At 45.9% G+C, this 20,047-nt stretch overlaps 2 protein-coding genes across 2 annotated transcripts; both read left to right on the plus strand.

The window, feature by feature from the left end:
• Window positions 1–1,130: 1,130 nt before the first annotated feature.
• LOC139839185 (uncharacterized) lies at window positions 1,131–6,853 on the plus strand. Its single transcript, XM_071829232.1, has 4 exons — window positions 1,131–2,775; window positions 4,040–5,731; window positions 5,853–6,281; window positions 6,714–6,853. Exons 1-4 carry the CDS (start codon window positions 1,131–1,133, stop codon window positions 6,851–6,853), a joined length of 3,906 nt encoding a protein of 1,301 aa, XP_071685333.1.
• A 5,071-nt stretch (window positions 6,854–11,924) lies between these two features.
• On the plus strand, window positions 11,925–14,537 carry LOC127348718 (uncharacterized). The gene is made up of 4 exons (XM_051374645.2): window positions 11,925–12,529; window positions 13,762–13,962; window positions 14,057–14,168; window positions 14,524–14,537. Exons 1-4 carry the CDS (start codon window positions 12,137–12,139, stop codon window positions 14,535–14,537), a joined length of 720 nt encoding a protein of 239 aa, XP_051230605.2. The 5' UTR covers window positions 11,925–12,136.
• Window positions 14,538–20,047: the final 5,510 nt, after the last annotated feature.

Raw genomic sequence — 20,047 nt, forward strand, 5'->3', positions numbered from 1 at the left:
TCCCGAGTGTCTCCTCCCTCGTTGCTAGGTATTCTCCCATCACTTATCGTATATGTTATAAACGTCCATCATCTTTGCCCCCTTGTTCTCCTACAACATCGCTAATCATGTTGCTATGGGCGATCCAAGGTGGTCTCGAGTTAGAGCGCAAAATCGTAGCCATCTACCTATGCTTAAGATCAAGGAAGATGGGGTTATCCGGTAGATTGAGTTTTGGGTTGCCAGTTATGGCGACCGGGGTGTGGTCCAAATTCATTGCTAACGAGTTCATTCATTTAGATTGGTATTGAAGAATAAAATGTTAGTGATTTTTTAGTTTTTGATGTCTCATATGTTCTCCCGACATGCTAGAAACTCGTTTTTGTTTGTTGCAAACAAACGGACGATCTGCTACAATGACTCTAGGTTTCATATGCAAAATGTTTCATGCATGTTGCAAACGTTTTTTCACGTTGTTGCATACAGACGATGGCTTTTCCTTGGAGTATTTTCTCGACCAACGATAATATATTGCAGGCACATAGTTTCGATGTGTTAGTGCTTTGGAAATATTACAATGCTTGTTTGCACTACTTTGACACACCGCGGGAAAATATTACGACAAATTTTGCAAACTTAAAATGGAATGTTGGACGGTGGGGTGTATGCTGCAGACTGCAGTGGTCGGACAGCTCAACTCTCTTGCGTTTAATAAAACCAGACATCGGGGAGGCGGCTGGTCGGCAGTTAGCTCTGCCGGCCGATGCAGAGCACCATCGTACTAATTATCTACATACTGCACCGTAAAGGTTTACGTTCGCTCATTCGGTGCAGCTTCGATGAGCAAGTGGTGAATTGTCTAATTAATAATAGAACCGATGAAAGAAAATGCGAACAAATCAGAATGGAGAGTTACGCATGTCATTGTTAGAATTATACTTGTATACGTATCGTATACATATTGTAACTCTACAATACGTCAAATATATATGTCAGATCCCTACCCGATGAGGTACATCGGGGTAGGCTCCAAACTTATTTTCCCTGTTTCGCTTCATGGTATCAGAGCGGAGGTTGTGACCTAGCTCTGCCGCCGCCGTCTTCCGCTGCCCGCCGGCGTCCTCCGCGCCGTGCCCTCCTCTGCCGCCGCGATGGCATCCTCCTCTGAATCTGCGCCTGTTCCGGTGGTGACAGATCCCACCGCGACCTCAACTTCAGGCGTGGCGCCGCCGCCCGCGATCGTTGTTTCGTCGGCGCCGCAAGCTGCGACTCTGGGCGCGCAACCACCGGCGTCCGTGCCCGATGTTTCACTGCCGACGCCTGTGCCCAACGCGTTCCTGCCGGCGCCTGTACTATCCACGTCGCCCGCGACCCTGCCGCCGCCGGGTTTCGCTGTGCTACCCCCAGACCTGCCGAGGGTGTTCAACACGGCCCTCTACACCGATGCGGCATCGGTTGCCGCCTCTCTCAGTCAAGGATCCGGCAGTTTGGGTCATCTTTCAGGTTACCCCGGGTACTACCCGGCAGGTTACCCTGGGTACTACGCGCCTCCGCCCATGGCGTCACCCTCCTTAGGGTTTGGCACGCCTGGACCGACTACAGCACTAGCTTTGCCCCCTTACGGCTCTACTCCACCATTGCCGTCGGGCCCTGCTGCTGCTACACCGCCGGTGCCTCCGTTTCAGCAGGGGTTTCAACATGGCTTTCACCATCAACCGTTTCCAGCACATGGCCTGCCACCGGTTGTTACTATAGCCTCGTCGATCACCATCAGATTGACAAGCGAGAACTATCTATTCTGGCGTGCCCAAGTCGGTCCGCTTCTTCGCAGTCACATGCTCATGGGATATGTTGATGGCTCCCTTCCGTGTCCTAGTCCTCATGTTGTCGTTTCTCAGGCCGGTGCCATGCATCATGCGCCAAATCCGGCTCACCAACACTGGACTCAGCAGGACCAAGCTATTCTCTCTGGGTTTGTCTCCTCGATGACTGAAGGCGTCCTCGGCATGATCATGTTTTCAGGCACCTCTCGCGAGGCTTGGGAGACCCTCAGTGGAGCCTTCGCCTCCACCTCTATTGCTCGATCCTCTGCGATTCGACAGGAGATGGCTGAACTGAAGAAAGGAAACAAGACAATTAATACTTACTTTCATCAGATGAAGGCCCTCTCAGATTCCCTCACCAGCATTGGCGAGCCCCTGCGCGATGCGGAGTTTGTCTCATACATACTTGCTGGACTTGATGAGGAGTATGATGCTCTCTACCAAGTGGTGACGAACCGTACCACTCCTATAGCAATTCGCGACTTGTTCTCTCAACTTCAGGCTACAGAACAGCGCAAATTTGCTCAGCGTCGCTCGAATGGCACCTCGCATTATCCTGCTGCACACATTGTTGCACTCTCTGCACCTACAACTGCCTATGGGGCCAGCCGTGGTGGACCCCGCCCCCCTGCACCATCCGCCAAGACCACACCTACAACCACGTCCAAGCAGAATGGTGGGCGTACTCCTGTTGTCTGTCAGCTGTGTGGGACTCCACGCCATGTGGCCTCTCGGTGTTACAAGAGGTTCAACCGTGATTTCCTTGGTCTTGGCAACGATGGGAGTGTTACAGAGAAGCAACTTGCTATGGCAATGTCTGCCGCTCATGGCTCTCAGGGTGTTTCACAGTCCGTAGACCCGGCGTGGTATGCGGACTCCGGTGCCACTCACCACATTACTAGCGAGCTGGACAAGCTTACTTCACGCGAGCCCTACCATGGCACTGATCAGGTCCATACAGCTAATGGAACAGGTATGCATATTCATAATGTTGGTCAAGCTATTTTATCCACTCCGTCTTCTAGGTCTCTAGCTCTAAAAAATGTCCTTCATGTTCCTAAAGCCACTAGAAATTTGTTATCCATGAGTAAACTTTCCCATGATAATAATGTGTTCATTGAACTTCATCCTTATGATCTTTTTGTAAAGGACCTGGACACGAGAGCACCCATCCTTAGAGGTCGTTGCAGTGGAGGTCTCTATGAGATTAAAGCACCTGTCATCAAGCAAGCCCTTTCCAGTGTTAAGGTGTCGCGTGATATGTGGCATCATCGTCTAGGACATCCAGCATTACAAGTCGTTCAACATGTTCTTCGTAGTCATGAGTTACCATCTACACATGAGTCCAATAAAATTGAGTCTGTTTGTGATGCTTGTCAGCAAGGGAAGAGCCATCAGTTGCCCTTTTCCTTGTCTACTCGTGTAACACAGTTTCCATTAGAGATTATTTATTCTGATGTTTGTGGTCCTGCTCAAACCTCTGTTAGTGGACATCGTTTTTATGTGAGTTTTATTGATGCTTATAGTCGTTTCACTTGGCTCTATTTACTCAAACATAAATCTGATGTCTATGATGTGTTTCTCCAATTTCAAAAACATGTTGAACGTCTCCTGAATCACAAAATTATTCATGTACAAACTGATTGGGGTGGGGAATATGAGAAACTTCATCCCTTCTTTCATAATCTGGGTGTCTCACATCGTGTGTCTTGTCCTCACACACATCAACAAAATGGCACCGTTGAACGTAAGCACCGTCACATTGTTGAAACCGGTCTTACTTTACTAGCACATGCATCGGTTCCCTTGTGTTATTGGAATGATGCTTTCTCTACTGCTTGTTTCCTCATTAACAGGCTTCCTAGTCGCACCATTACGATGCAAACACCTCTTCAGAGACTTCTTAATGAAACACCTGACTATACCTTTTTTAAGGTGTTTGGGTGTGCTTGCTGGCCACACCTTCGACCCCTATAACAATCATAAACTTGATTTTCGTTCGAAGAAGTGTGTGTTTCTGGGCTATAGCTCTCTTCATAAGGGATACAAATGTCTTCATGTTCCGTCTAATCGTGTCTACATATCTAGGGACGTTATTTTTGACGAGAACGTTTTTCCCTTTGCCAACATGCCCAACTCTCATGATCTACCTCCTGTGTCGGAGTCTTCTTTACTTTCAGCTGACCGCTTTATGGATATTGCACATGCCTTGCCATTGCTTGCTGACCATGGTGCAGGTATCGGACGCGGGAGTCGGCTCGACGTTTTTACTCCAACGCCATCGGATGCTTACGTTGATCATGGCCTGCATGGGAGTGTCTCGGGCTGCGTGCACCCATGCACAGCTCCTTTCACTGAGCTAGGCTCTGCCTTGGGCTCTGTGCAAGCCAAGCCGGGAGCCGTCACGCATGGCTGTTGCCCCGCCTCGGGCTCCGCGCCCAGCTCTGCGCCCGCTTCGGTCCCCGCCTCGGGCTCCCGACCAGCACCGTCCGAGCCGCAGCATGGCGTGCTGAATGCCCAGCAGCACCTGCATGCCCCGCTGCTGCATGCCCAGCAGCAGTTGCTGTTGCATGACGAGCAGCGCATGCGCGCGTCTGCGTCGTCGTCTGCGTCGTCCTCTGGCTCACTGCATGGCCCGCTGCACCAGGTCTGCGCGTCTGAAGACCTGGCCACACCAGCAGGAGCGGCCACTGACTCTGTCTGCACTTCTACACCTGCTGACACAGATTCTTCGCCCGCAGCGCCTGGTCGGTCGGCCGATTCTTCCGCTGTCTGCACTTCTGCACCTGCTGACATTGATTCTTCGCCTGCAGCGCCTGATACAGTAACGCCAGTGGTCACATCACCGCCCTCTGCACCGCCCTCTGGACCTATGACACGTCGGCGACACGGTATACATCAGCCTAAAAAGCGTACTGATGGCACAGTTGCTTGGACTTGTGTACTTACAGCTCATGCGGCACTGAAGCACACTCTTGAACCTCGTGATTACAAAGAGGCGCTTCGCACCTCACACTGGCGTGATGCTATGGAGACTGAATTTTCTGCTCTTCAAGCAAACCAGACTTGGCGCTTGGTTCCTCCCGTTTCTGGTGTGAATTTAATTGACTCTCGATGGGTGTTCAAGGTGAAACTTCATGCAGATGGTTCTATTGAAAGGTACAAGGCGCGTCTTGTTGCCAAGGGGTACAAGCAGCGTTATGGTCTAGACTATGATGAGACTTTCAGTCCTGTGGTCAAGCCAGCCACTATTCGTCTATTGCTAGCTATGGCTCTCTCTCACAGATGGCACCTTCGTCAACTTGATATTCAGAACGCCTTTCTCAATGGTTATTTGGATGAAGTTGTATATATGCGCCAGCCACCTGGTTTTGTTGATCCTGATAAGCCTGATCACTACTGCAAGCTCATTAGGTCCCTATATGGACTGAAGCAAGCTCCTCGTGCATGGCATGCACGTCTCAGCTCTGTGCTTGGGTCATTGGGATTCTCTCCTTCTGTGACTGATACGTCGTTGTTTGTTCTTCGGCGTTCTGATATTACAGTCTATCTGTTGATTTATGTGGATGATATTATCGTTCTCAGTTCTACAGCTGCTGTTATTCCTAAGTTGATCAGTCAGCTTCGTTCTGAGTTCTCTGTCAAGGATCTAGGAGTTCTACATTACTTCTTGGGGATTGAGGTGTCCTCACCCTCCTCTGGCAGTCTTCTCCTTCGACAGCGTAAGTACGCACTTGAGCTTCTTGCTCGTGCTGGCATGTTGAAATGCGCTCCTGTGACTACACCCATGGCATCCTCTAAGCGTCTTTGCAGTACTGATGGTGATTTGCTCTCTCCTGAGGAGGCTACTCAGTATCACAGTCTTGTTGGTGGCCTTCAGTACCTGACTATGACACGACCTGATTTATCGTTTGTGGTGAACAAGGTGTGTCAGTATCTTCATGAGCCTCGCACACCACATTGGTCGGCTGTTAAGCGTATTCTTCGCTATGTTCGTTACAGTTGATACTGGCTTGTTGTTTCGATCATCCTCCTCTACACTGCTTTCAGCCTTTTCAGATGCGGATTGGGCTGGCAATATGGATGACAGGCGATCCACGGGAGGGTATGCTATCTTCTATGGTGGTAATTTGATCGCCTGGAGTGCTCGCAAGCAGTCTACTGTCTCTCGGTCTAGTACAGAATCAGAATACAAGGCCCTTCGTAATGCTACAGCTGAGCTTATTTGGGTACAGTCATTATTGAAGGAGCTTGGTGTTGCTCAAATTCAGCCTCCGATACTCTGGTGTGACAATATTGGTGCTACCTATTTGTCATCTAATCCAGTCTTTCATGCAAGGACGAAGCACATTGAAGTTGATTTTCACTTCGTCCGTGAGCGCATGTCTCGGAAGCAACTGCAGATTCGGTTCATCTCATCGAAGGATCAAGTTGCTGATATTTTTACTAAGCCTCTCCCTTTACCTTTATATGAGCATTGTAAGCGCAATCTCAATCTTTCCCTAGTTGAGATTGAGGGAGGGTGTTAGAATTATACTTTTTTTTTTTGAGAAACACAGTACAAACGCAGGCGCTCACATACACGCGCATACACTCACCCCTATGAACGCACACACGCACACCCTACCCCTATGAGCACCTTCGGAAGACTGAGCCGGCGGATTGGATCTTGAAATTAACGAAGTCACCACAGGCGCCTCGCTGTCGACGGGAACGTCGCCTCCCACTGAATGAATATTCCGCCTTTATGAGACACACAGATGTCAAATCTGGGATTTGAACTCTGGTGGGCTGGGGGTACAACCACCCTCCTAACCACCCAACCTCAGGTTGGTTCTCGTGTTAGAATTATACTTGTATACGTATCGTATACATATTGTAACTCTACAATACGTCAAATATATATGTCAGATCCCTACCCGATGAGGTACATCGGGGTAGGCTCCAAACTTATTTTCCCTGTTTCGCTTCAGTCATCGCTCATCGGAGAAGAGAAAAATGAAGATAGGGAGAGGCCACATGGAATGGATAAGAGCTGCTGCGGTTTATAGTTAGCTACTTCATCTACTGATAGGAAGTGCTATCCGGCTTGTTCTCGTGGATGCTTGCAAAGCATACATGTGAATAAAATGGAAAGAAATTTTATCACTTATCGTGAGGACGTGTGCAGCAATTTGATGCACAGACGGGAGCGGTGCTCCCATTTTTTTTAAATCACTTATTGACAGGATAATTTTGTGGAGGGCCATCTGCATACGTTTTGACACATACAAGTTTTTGACCTCGACGTTTCTATCGACAAGATAACACACATTGCTTCAAGAGGACATAGAGTAAGAAGATACGGGAAGTGGAGTTTGGCACATGACAAAAGAGACTTTTGGTTCATTTCCAACAACAAGCAGTTGGGATGGGACCTTGAATTTGGAATGATCCAGATTGCAGCGTCGACAGAGTCGTGGCGCCACATGCAAGATGCAACACCAACCCATCCCTATTTATTTCAGGGATTATCTTTTATATATTGGAAAACTGCCAGCAACTCTCATCTAGTCCGGCCTGCTGACGTGACAAAGATCGAGAAACACGTAGTGCCTTGGCCATACTGCATATACATGTGTTTCTTATACAAGTCACTAATATTTAGCATGCATGAGCATCAGAGAAAAAAATAATACACCAAAAAAGAGGAAGGATATATCTGAAAAACTCAATAAATATACTTCCTCCATCTCACGAAACATGTCGAAATCTATACCTAATAATAAAGAAAGTAAGGTTTCTCCCCTGTTTTTTGATCCGTTTTAAAATTATCCTTAATTTTTTGTGAATATTACAGCATGTGCCACCGATTAGTAATTGTTTCGTAACTCGTAAGTCTGAAACGGTTTGCTTCTCGTCCGTCCGGAGTGGGCCTTGAAAAACATTTGTTGTCGGCCCAGCGCACTTCAGAAATGAACCAGTCCTCCACCTGCCGGTTCTCTCTCAAAATATAACAGCACGGAAAAGGATAGTTGAATAATCCCACCTCGCTATATTGTATGGACTTACACCTGCTCATATACCTTGCTAATTGCCTGTATTGTCAGCAAGGTGTCTTTAAAATAGCAAGCACTGCTAACCCGTCGTATCCCGTGGTGGATCCAAAATATCAGATCGATGCCAAAGAGAGAATGGAAGGAAAGAAACAAAAACAGAAGGCACATACGGGACCGACTGGAAAGAAAGTCGAGCCACGGCGTGGGAACGAAGGAACGAGCACCAGCTGAGCGCCAAAAGCAAGCGGTCATGCATGATGCTTCAGTTCAGCTCCCTCCACCTGGTTGATGCAATCTGCTAGCTACGGCTTCATAATAATCCCTTTGAGCGTGCAAATCTACTTAGTGCTTTTCTCAAAAATATGGAAAATTTCAATCATATCTGGCCAAAAACAGTATTAAATATGGAAAATTTCAATCATATCTGTTCAAGATAATTGCCCAAAAATTAATGTATATACATATATGCAACATAAGAAAAACCAAAAAAATTATATCAATCTGCTGCGTACTAATTAGTGTCATATCTACGATCAATTAACATATAAACTAGCTTGAGAGGTATTGCACACAATTTATACCAACACATGGTTTCACAAGTGTCTCGTAAAAAACATTTTTTAAAAATTTGAAATTTTAAAAACAACTCGTAGTTCAATGGGCCTGAAGGAATGGAGGGAATCATTCCGTATCCAATGCGTTCGATAATCTCTTCGTTCCCAGTCACTTCCTATCGCTGAGTGTGGGCCGAGCTCTTTATTTGTTCCCCCATCATTATCTCTAGCTGATCATTGGTATCGTTGTGGCCTAACACGTTAACACGCAGATATTTTCTATGGAGTGTCCCACTTCTCTCCCGTATATAGAGTCCCAAAGGTTTATATGCGTAGTTTCCTGGGTTATAACAAGCCACCTTGAAAACAACAAGCAGCGCATTTTATGATCCGAGATCCCTTCATTTGAATTTACGTCTTACCCAAATTTAAGAATGATGCCCACCATTATCACAGGATTGTGGTATTACAAGTTGGTGTGGTGAGATGCTTTGCAATCTACTATTATTATAAATAGGAGAAAATAAGACCATCATCGACAATGGCGATAAAGAGGAGAATTATCAACACAGATGGTTTGTTTAGGTACTTTCTTATCCAGACCCGGTGCAACGCACGGGCACTTTTGCTAGTCTATACCTAATAATAAAGGGAGTAATGTTTCCGTGGTTTGGTACGTGTGTTTCTGTCGTCCGTTTCGTCCGTCGCCCCTTTTCCTCCGATCGATTCCAGGAAAAAGAACGTCTTCGTACTCACCGGATGGAAATACCAAGTCGTGTCGGTTCCAGTCTCCTGCCCATATATATACGTAGGGAACGAATCCTGCTAGGCCACATACTCTGGAATCAAGAAATCAGATCGGCCGCCTCCTTGGAGACCTCGAAATCTCGCTATCAGATCGAATTCCATCGAAGCAATCTATCCCACACCTTGATTTACAACGGAAGAGAGAGGACCTGGACGTCCGCGACAACAGATAGCAGGACGCACGCGAGCGAGGTGGCTCTGGCTTCGGCACCTAGATCATGCTCTCCATGACGATGGAGCCGCGCTGGGTCGGTGCTGACTGGGTACGTCGCACACAAAAGAGACGCCGTGTGCCTGCCGATCGAAAATATCCATGGCGGGATCGAACATACCCGGGCCTGGATCGAAGCTTTGAGGGGGCCGGCGGGCGCTACAGGGCCGGAGCCTGCTGCGGCCGATGTCCAAACGTGAGCCTAGGTAGAACAATGCCTAGCGACGGGAGCTCTGGGTCACGTCCATGGCCAACAGCTTTGGGAAGGAAGCCACGGCGGGGTTCACGACCATGTCACACAGACACAACCTTGAAAACCCAACCGCCAGCGCTAGCTTGGGAAGGAAGAAACGGCGGGCACCGGCCGTCAGGGTCAGCTCGGGTTCGATGTAACTGGCGGCAGAGGACCGGGAGGTACGTACGTTCGCGCAGGTTCAGGGAGACGGTGAACTCTGCGGGCGTGCAATTCAATGCCACCGGGATGACACGGAGCCATTCTGGTGCAGATCGTGCCGTGGGGAAACCAAATCCTACGGGCAGCCAGCACCGGGAGATGCATTGGTGCAGTCGTGCAGAAGTAGAGGAGGTGCACAAATCGCTATGCCGCCATCATCGACCGCCGCCGGTGTGAAGGGAAAACACGGACCGACCGGCTTAGAGCGCATGCGCGCGTACACGCAGACGACCAGCTAGCGGCGTGCAGACGCCAGACGGCCAGCGTGTATGCGCGCCGGTTGCCGGCAGGGCGGGAGACACTGAGTTGAGGCGCTTCGTTACGAGGAGGTCATGGTCATCCGCGGCTGCCAGTGCTTCGTGGAAAAAAGAGGTGAGCACTACTTACTTTGGTACTTCGGAATATCTGGGCTGAGTCGTGGAGGAAAAAAAATTGTACTATGTGAAAATCGTGTTTGACTAAATACCTCAGCTACCTGTATTCGAAATAAACTACACCAACGATGTTAATTCATCTACTTCGGCAAAAAAAGGTTAATTGTTCTCACCACCTTGATAAATTGTTTCACAAAGCATATTTATTGCCTCCATTAAACTGCTTTTAAAAAGATTCTAGGAAAAATATGGAACCAAACAGTCTAATGTTATCATTTACATTCCTGACTTCCTAATTTCTTTTAATCAATTACAAAGTTTATTACTCCATCCGTCCCACGAAACATGTCCGAGGCTTTTGTCAAAAGTTGGATATATCTAGATACTAAGTAGTAATAGATACATCTAAATTTTGATAAATCTTCGACATATTTTGTAGGACGGAGGAAGTACTCATCTTCCAACAAAGAGGAGAGAACAGGGCTACTGCTGGTCCACGCATGAGAGCTCCTCTGTGTCTTTCTGGAAATTACTTCGACTCGCAAAGGTGAAACAAGAGGAGATTCAGAGGCCCAGTTGAGAAAAGCAAGCGTACAATCAATCGGTGTATGGAAGTTCGGTGAAGCTATATGAAAACAGAAGATTGAGGGGTACAATCAGTTCTGGCTGAGACGTCTATTTTTGTTTGGCCGTAGCAACGCACGGGTATTTTTCCTAGTTTTATCTAAATTTAGATGTATCTAGACACTAAATAGTATCTATACGCATTCGAATTTTAAGAAATTAAACCTCAGACAACTTTCATAAAACGGATAGAGTAAAAGTTTCCAGTGGGTTCTTCTCCCAGTTTTCATGAAGAAAACCCACATGAAACCACATCTTGATCATATTGCACAAATCTGAAATGAACTTGCACAAAACACATCTTTATCATGAAACTTGTATAAAATCATAATTATTTCATGATTTTCTAAAACATAATTATTTTTCATGATAATATGTTTGGCAAATCTGTTCAACCATAGCCGAAACTGTTGTGGAACCCATAAGAAACCACGTTCTTTTGCTGCAATAGCATAGCAGCCGAGGGGTACATTCAAAAGGAACGTGGTCTGTCTCTCCTTATATCTGGGTCACTGATTTCTTGATCGTGTGTCTGTGGATGCTTAGTACATTAGTGCACCTGATAGTCCTAGTGCATTCTATATGCCCCCGTGGTTTGCACACTCGGAAGATTCATCAATTTTGTCAGCATTCAAGCTCCATGCATCAAGCTCTATTTTTTAGATGGTGTATGTATGTACGAGCGAACGAGCAATGATATGAATGTATGCATCTTCGAGTTGTATTGATATTTCGGAAGAAATAATCGTACATACATGTTCTACTTTACACCAGGAGAGAGAGTGAGCGGCAGATAGAGGGGAAGGAGAGAGATAGAGGGAGATAGGGGGGTGGGGGGGGGGGGTAGGGAGGAAGAGAGAGAGATAAATTAATTTGTTTGTTGCATCGCCTGTGCTCCGGTGTCCCCCCCCTGGCGAACGACGTTCAGCTGAAAAACACAAGGACGGTCAAGATTAGCCGATACCGCTTCGGCGTAGGGTATAGCGGGCAGAGCGGGAGTCAGTTATACTGTATTCTGTACGTATACGGGGATGACGTGGCGTGTAACGTGGCAAGGAAGGGAAGGCGTCGGTGACGTGTAGACAGACGTGGCGAGGGAGCGGAGGCGTCGGGGCATATAAAAGTCCTGGAACCGCTCGTCCGCTTCCATTTCCCCCCGTTCCCCACTTCTTCGAGCTCCATCTCTCCGCCAAAAAACCCTCGTCTCTCTCCCTGTCACTCCGCCCGTAGGTTAGGCAGTGGATCGTGGGCGATTGAGTAGATCTGGCGGCGATGGAACCTGGTAGAGCTGCCGCGAAAGAAGTGAAGATGCTGGCGGTCGTGGAAGGGGATGCGCGGCCGGAGGCGGTTGGAGGGGATGGCGGAGCTGGAGAGGAGAAGAAGACGGCGGACGGTGCGAGGAAGACCGCCGTGGAGACCTCCGTCATCGGCTCTCCCGCCGTCGGCCCGTTGGTGGCGGCAACGGCGGATGTGGACGGCGACGAATCTGCTACAGGGAAGGGCGATGCGGGTGATGCTGCCGCTGATGGTGCCGCAGCCGTCACGGTGGTGGCGGATCTGGTGGATCAGGCTGAACCGTCCGCGGCCTTGAAGGTGGTGGCGGATCTGATCGGTGCGGAGGCGTCCGGCGATGTCTGCGAGGTCAAGGACGACATGCAGATGGAGGTTAGTGCGTTGTCGGCTTTTTTTGATTTCGATTAACTGGTCTGAGAGGCAAGCATGGGTGCACAGATTATCGCATATTGATAGTTTCAAATGTTTTCACACAATATGTTCATATACACCCATGATCCGAGTAGGATTTTCTATATAAATATAACATTCAATCGTATTGAAATGACATGCATGAACCGAAGCTAGTTTTGGTAGGATTATATGTAACCTACCAGCATTAAATAATGCAAAGCGCATCAATGATATAGACAATGGCTTAATAGTAGTATTTATACACAGACATGCATCAAGTGGTTTGAAACGTTGATGATGATTAAACACCAGGATGTAGATGACATCAAACATTATATTTTAGTTAAACCTTACTGATTTCAAAATACTATAGTATTGGAGCGGCCTAACTAGAGCAGAGAACACAACAAAAGATACTGTAGTTTAGGAGGATGCTTCATTGTTGTTCTGATTCATCAATTTTGTCATGGAAGTCATGTCAAGATAACCTGCTAGGTGCAATGGTTGCATTGCTGCTGGTTCTCATTTCATAGTTACTAGCTTACCATGCTAGCTGTTTCGTTTAGCTTACGTTGGTCGAATTAATGATGTTGCACATCACATCTTTGCTAAGTTGGAAAGCCTCGAAAGAGTTATCAGTTATTCTTTAAGATTTTCATTAATTATCAATAAATCCCATGAAAATAATGACTACAGGTGATATAGTTACTTGCTTGTTGACTTATTGCAGTTCTGATGCATTGCTTAACAGAGCAGACAGTATACATCTATCTCAGTTACACTGACAAGAATTAGCCTCCTATGTCCTGCTACTTGGAAATTTCCTTTATTTAAATTATGTACATGGCTGTACTGTAAATTATTTAGTATGTGCTGATTATATTGCAAAATTATAATGTAAGCATCCAGCTAATTTTGATGACCTAGAATAATGTGAGAATATTAACCTTTTGAGATTAATGTGGGGATTTATCATGGGATTACTGTGCTATGATTGAAAGGGTCCTGTAATGTATAGTATAATGAAAGCATGATCAGGGTAGGTGCTAGCATAATGTAACTATAAATATAATTCCCTTAGACTTGGTAGTTTGGAGTATACATAAGATATAATGAAAGAATAATTAAGATGATCTATTTGGTATGCATAGTATTTGGATGTTATTTTCCTATAGGTGATTACTGTGGTGACTTATCTTATTTGTATGCAGGCTGGTGAAGGTTCCAGGAAGCGGAAGCGCGAGGAGGAGGATCATGTGCCTCCTCCAATCCAGGAGCTAGAACCTGTCCCTCCTCCAATCCAGGAGGAGGAAGAACCTGTGCCTGCTCCAGCATTGCCTGCTCCACCAGTGCCTGCTCCACCTGTCCCTGCTCTATATGAGGAGTTGGAGGATTCAGATGGCTCCCTGGAGGTGAGCTATACAAGTTGTTCTGTACCATTGCATGTATTTCATTATGTTTGCTTTGTATCTGTAATCATAACTTGTACATTTTGTTGTTGTGCAGTATGACTCCCAGGATTCATCCGAGTCCGTGGACAGCAGGAACATTGGATCCTTCAAGACCAAGCTGCTGCAGAAGCTGGAGGCTGGGTCCTCCCTTTCAAGAAGAGGGGGAGGTACTTCTGTCCATGGCACAAGGTGAAGCCCAGGGATGGCAAGCTTCATAGCCTGAGGCAGCACTGCGAGGAGCTAGCCCATACTGGCACCTCCAAGCAGATAAGGGCAGAGCATCATGGGCTTCTCTTGGTGCTTGCTATGGAGGATGCATGATGCCTAGTTCCTGTGGATGGTGGTTGCTCTGGATGATGTTGTAGATATGCTTTTGGTTTATGATGTTGGAACTACTGCTGTGTGCTGTGTTGAACAATGTTTGGTTTGCTTTTGAACTGAGTTGTCAGACCATCTATTATAGTGATGGTCTTAGTTACTGAATCTGTGTGGATCTATGTTGTGTGTTGAATTATTATGTAGGTGATGATGCTTAGATCTGTGTTTCATTTGGAATGATGGTGGTTGCATGTTTCATTAATTTGTGAATGGAAGCACAGCTCAAGTTTAGCAGAAGTTTCAAACATAAACAAAAAAATTGTAATCCATCATTGCAAACAAAAATATGCATGTCTTTCATTAACATGATGAGGGAGTTTCCTGAATCCTAGTGTAATAGTTCAAATAGGACTATTGCAAATTTAAATAGGACCAATAGTTCAAATAGTTCAAATAGGACTAATGCAAATTTGTAATAGTAGTGACAAATTTGCATATAGATGGTTAGGTAACATGGCTGTGAATTTAATGATATGCAAATCAGCAAGAAATCATCCAAATATTAGAGCAGATCAGCAAGAAATCATCCAAATATTAGAGCAGATCAGCAACAGTCCTTGCCTGTAAATATAGTAGAGCAAAGGGAAGTGTTTCGACGGAGGGGTTTTCGGACGAAAAGAGGGGGAATGTCCAAAAAATGACCAAACCACCATGGAATGGGGCATGATTTGGCACAGTTGTGCAGCTTGTGATGTGACACCTTGGTTGCCAAGGTTTTTCAAGTTTAGGCGTTGGTGCCATGGTGGCCCCATGGTAGACATGTGTCGAGAGAGGGGTTTTCGGACGAAAAGAGGGGGGAATGTCCAAAAAAATGATGAAACCACCATGGAATGGGGCATGATTTGGCACACATGTGCACCTTCTGATGTGACACCTTGGTTGCTATGGGTTTTGATTTTTTGGAGTTGGCACCATGGTGTCCCCATGGTGGAGATGTGTCGAGAGAGGGGTTTTCGGACGAAAAGAGGGGGAAATGGCCAAAAACTGACCAAACCACCATGGATTGGGGCAATATTTGGCACACTTGTGCACATTGTGATATCACATCTTGGTTGCTATGGGTTTTGATATTTTGTAGTTGGCACCATGGTGGCCCCATGGTGGAGATGTGTCGAGAGAGGGGTTTTCGGACGAAAAGAGGGGGAAATGGCCAAAAACTGACTAAACCACCATGGATTGGGGCAAGATTTGGCACACTTGTGCACATTGTGATATCACACCTTGGTTGCTATGGGTTTTCATTTTTTGGAGTTGGCACCATGGTGTCCCCATGGTGGAGATGTGTTGAGAGAGGGGTTTTCGGACGAAAAGAGGGGGAAATGGCCAAAAACTGACTAAACCACCATGGATTGGGGCAAGATTTGGCACCCTTGTGCACATTGTGATATCACACCTTGGTTTCTATGGGTTTTGATATTTTTTAGTTGGCACCATGGTGGCCCCATGGTGGAGATGTGTCGAGAGAGGGGTTTCGGACGAAAAGAGGGGGAAATGGCCAAAAACTGACTAAACCACCATGGATTGGAGCAAGCTTTGGCACACTTGTGCACATTGTGATATCACACCTTGGTTGCTATGGGTTTTCATTTTTTGGAGTTGGCACCATGGTGTCCCCATGGTAGACATGTGTCGAGAGAGGGGTTTTCGGACGAAAAGAGGGGGGAATGGCAGAAAAATGACCAAACCACCTTGGAATGGGCCATGATTTGGCACATTTGACCACATTGTGATGTGAAACCTTGGTTGCCAAGGTTTTAGCAATTTAGGAGCTGGCACCATGGTGGCCCCATGGTAGACATGTGTCGAAAGAGGGGTTTTCGGACGAAAAGAGGGGGGAATGGCAGAAAAATGACCAAACCACCTTGGAATGGGCCATGATTTGGCACACTTGACCACATTGTGATGTGAAACCTTAGTTGCCAAGGTTTTAGCAATTTAGGAGCTGGCACCATGGTGGCCCCATGGTAGACATGTGTCGAAAGAGGGGTTTTCAGACGAAAAGAGGGGGGAATGGCAGAAAAATGACCAAACCACCTTGGAATGGGCCATGATTTGGCACACTTGACCACATTGTGATGTGAAACCTTGGTTGCCAAGGTTTTAGCAATTTAGGAGCTGGCACCATGGTGGCCCCATGGTAGACATGTGTCGAAAGAGGGGTTTTCGGACGAAAAGAGGGGGGAATGGCAGAAAAATGACCAAACCACCTTGGAATGGGCCATGATTTGGCACACTTGACCACATTGTGATGTGAGACCTTGGTTGCCAAGGTTTTAGCAATTTAGGATCTGGCACCATGGTGGCCCCATGGTAGACATGTGTCGAAAAAGGGGTTTTCGGACGAAAAGAGGGGGGAATGGCAGAAAAATGACCAAACCACCTTGGAATGGGCCATGATTTGGCACACTTGACCACATTGTGATGTAAAACTTGTGATGTGAAGTATTGTTTGCACAAAATTTAAGGGATGCAGCAAAATTTGTTTAATATTATTTTTCATATTTTTTATGTATCAATAAAATTGTAACTTTCATCATAAATGATAGATCTTAGTTTACAGACATAGATGTAATGTGCATGAAGTAAAATTTGGAAATTATTATTTGTAAAAACCACAATGCAATTTCAAACTTTGCATTGAAAATAATAGTTACAAATATGGGACGTAAATTGCATTATTGTGTGTTGGGACAACTTAATGGGCTTTCGGCCCATTTAATGATTAACCAATGCGTTGGGCGGCGTCATTGGTTAGAAATAGTGCAGGTCGTGGACACGTTGACCTAGTTCTCAACCTCCATCTTCAAACCTCCGCCGCCCCCCACCTGAACCACCGTCCGCCGCCCCGACCTGAACCACCGTCCGGCACCCCGCACATCACCGACCGTCGGACGCACATCTCTGCCGCGGCCACCGTGGTCTGTGCATCCAGAACAAGATCTCTCCCGCGGCCACCGTGGGTCTCTGCTGCGGCCATCATCGTCTCTGCCGCGGCCATCCTCGTCTCTAGGGCGTCCACCGTCGTCTCTGCCTCGACAAACGCAGGTATGCCGCGGCCACCATCATCTCTGACGCGACCATACTCTCTGTCACGGTAGCCTCCTCCTCCCTCAACCCTAATTTCCTTACCACATGCGGTATACATAGTCCTGCTGAAATTTGGCAATGAATACATATGACCTACCAAAATTAAAATGCATACATTCCGACGTGTCCTGCTCAACTTATTATTCCTAGCTATCATGATACCATCTTTAGATCTGCCATTTTTTAATTCTGCACTCCATTATCGTGTGTTTTAGACTTTTAGGGCTTAAGATCACGGCGCATCAAAGGCGACCCAACGTGCTAGCTTGCACTTCATATATGTTACAACACGCAGTACAAAACTCTTAGCAGACGGAATACAGAATTGTTATCACATGAAGTTCATACATGTTAGCAGACGAAGTACAGATGTGTTTTGACATGAAGTTCATATCTGATATGACATGAAGTTCAAAGCTGTTATCACATGAAGTTCGAATATGTTGTCACATGATGTTGAAATCTGTTATGACGTAATTAAACCCCAGGGTATAGTGTATTAGTTTCATGTGATGCAGTTGTAAAATTTTATGGCCTACCTCGTATTAATTTCATGTTGTTCACAATTGGTCTGCAGGATGCAAGACCCGGATGGGGAGATTTTCTGTGACATAATTAGGTGCAGAAAGTCGTAGCAGCAATGACCGACAAGCAACGAGAAAAATTACGCACTTGTGTTGTTGGCCGATGCATGATCCAAATTCCATCTAGAAAGATACGGCCACTATTGGTCAAATACATGATGCAGGTTTATGACGCGGAAAAGGGTAGGTTCATCATTGAACCTAGGGTGGGTGAAATATCGGCAACAAATGAGGATGTGGAATGCTTGCTAGGATTAGAGGATGAAGGCTTGTCGTCTGCTGATATTTTGGAAGAGGAAGGAGAAGAATGGAAAAAAAAACATACCTACTAGATTTCTTAGTAAAAAAACTGGCAATTTAGTCATGAAAGATATGATTGATGAAATCATTACTTCTAAAGCCACAAATGACGACTTCCTTCGAAGAGCTGTCTTAATTCTTATAGGGACTGTCTTAGCTCCTATTTCGATGTATACGGTTTACAAGCCGTTCTATGCATTTGTGGAAACAATGTACAAGTTACACAACTTGAATTGGAACCAATTCACGCTTGCATATGTCATGGAGCAGATCAGCACTTGCCGGAGAGGAATATATGTTAGGCAGTGGCCGAAAGGCAATGTCGCAATTTTAGAGGTACATGTCCTTTAATGTTTTCGTTTGTATTTATTGCAACATATACTAACTGTCCTTTATATTTTTTCATGTAGTACTTGTATTGGGAGAAAGTGCAACCTCTTGATGAGATAGCACTATATGCTCGCATCTCTTCACGCCCACTTATGATCAATTGGACAGAAGCTGCTTTAGCCTTGAGAGATAGCTATGATCAAGATAATGGCCGGGGCAAAGGTATCCTTAAGGTAATCATACATATACCGGCCATTTCATTTATTATAGTTGTTTTGTATATAACTATGTACTGTCAAATATCGTACTGACATATTAAATTTGTGAATTTTAGATTGAAGATAACATCACAGAGGAATATAGGCGACAGTATGGGAAGAAAACTGATGGAAACAAAAACATGGGTGCAGAAATTAAAAAACCGGGTACTGGAAGGAGCAATGGAAAGGGCAATGGAAGGAGCACTGGGAAGGCTAGTACCTCGAGAAAACCCGGCCCGTCGTGGGAAATAAAGATGGAAACCACCATGAAGAGGATGATGCAGGATTTTAAGAGGGAGATAATGGAAGAACTACCAGAGAGATGCGCGAAGGTGAATTGGCCGAAATAATTCTGAACAACAAAGTTCACCATGTATTTAATTATTATTGACATGCTAAATTTTTTTTTTCTTGTTGCAGGATGTTGTCAAATTATTAAACAAATCAGGTGTTAGGTACAAGCCATTCGCGGAAACACTTTCAGATCAGTACTGTTATGACGAAGGCTGCGGATCTTACCTCAACGGAGTACCTGAACGGAAAGAATTTGTTTACGACAAAAAAAGTGACACCCGGAGTGTGTCATTACCTAAAGAAGATGTTGACAAGGTTAGTTTTACAACAAATAATGCAGATTAACATGCTTCCACTATTTTGAATATACAATCTAGTGCTTACAATATACAATCTCTATAATACTTTGGATATTTCACCTGTGTCATGTGCTTGTATGTTTCCTTTCCGTAGGTGTCGAAAGAGGGCCATAAAGAAGAGGATTACATCACACCTGCAAGGACCAAGTGTGACTTCTTAGGGGATGGCACGCCAGACAATCCTTGGCAACTTCCTGAAGATTTTAAGGAGGCCTCTTCATCGGAGGTGCCATCAAATATTTTTGAACCTGCCCTCAAAAAGATGAACAAAGAAGACAAACACAAAGAGGGTGCCTCAGAAGGATCAAAAAGCGTCAATAGTGCAACCGGGAAGAATGAAGATGTAAATGGAAAGAGGAAGCGAAAGCTCCCTCTTAAACTGCAGTATCCTTATATCATTGAGAATCGAACGAAACGTCAACCTCGAAAAAAGCCAACTCCCGCAATAGGTACG

Source organism: Lolium perenne, chromosome 4 (assembly GCF_019359855.2).
Source record: "Lolium perenne isolate Kyuss_39 chromosome 4, Kyuss_2.0, whole genome shotgun sequence".
Lineage (NCBI taxonomy): Eukaryota > Viridiplantae > Streptophyta > Magnoliopsida > Poales > Poaceae > Lolium > Lolium perenne.

Bases quoted from the DNA above. Each gene is read 5' to 3' on its own strand.
- LOC139839185 (XM_071829232.1), top strand. From the start codon at position 1,131: ATGGCATCCTCCTCTGAATCTGCGCCTGTTCCGGTGGTGACAGATCCC. The intron at 5,732-5,852 runs GTCAGTATCTTC...CACTGCTTTCAG, and splicing joins GTTTGTGGTGAACAAGGTGT to CCTTTTCAGATGCGGATTGG. The intron at 6,282-6,713 runs GTAAGCGCAATC...TATATATGTCAG, and splicing joins TTTACCTTTATATGAGCATT to ATCCCTACCCGATGAGGTAC.
- LOC127348718 (XM_051374645.2), top strand. From the start codon at position 12,137: ATGGAACCTGGTAGAGCTGCCGCGAAAGAAGTGAAGATGCTGGCGGTC. The intron at 12,530-13,761 runs GTTAGTGCGTTG...ATTTGTATGCAG, and splicing joins AGGACGACATGCAGATGGAG to GCTGGTGAAGGTTCCAGGAA. The intron at 13,963-14,056 runs GTGAGCTATACA...GTTGTTGTGCAG, and splicing joins ATTCAGATGGCTCCCTGGAG to TATGACTCCCAGGATTCATC.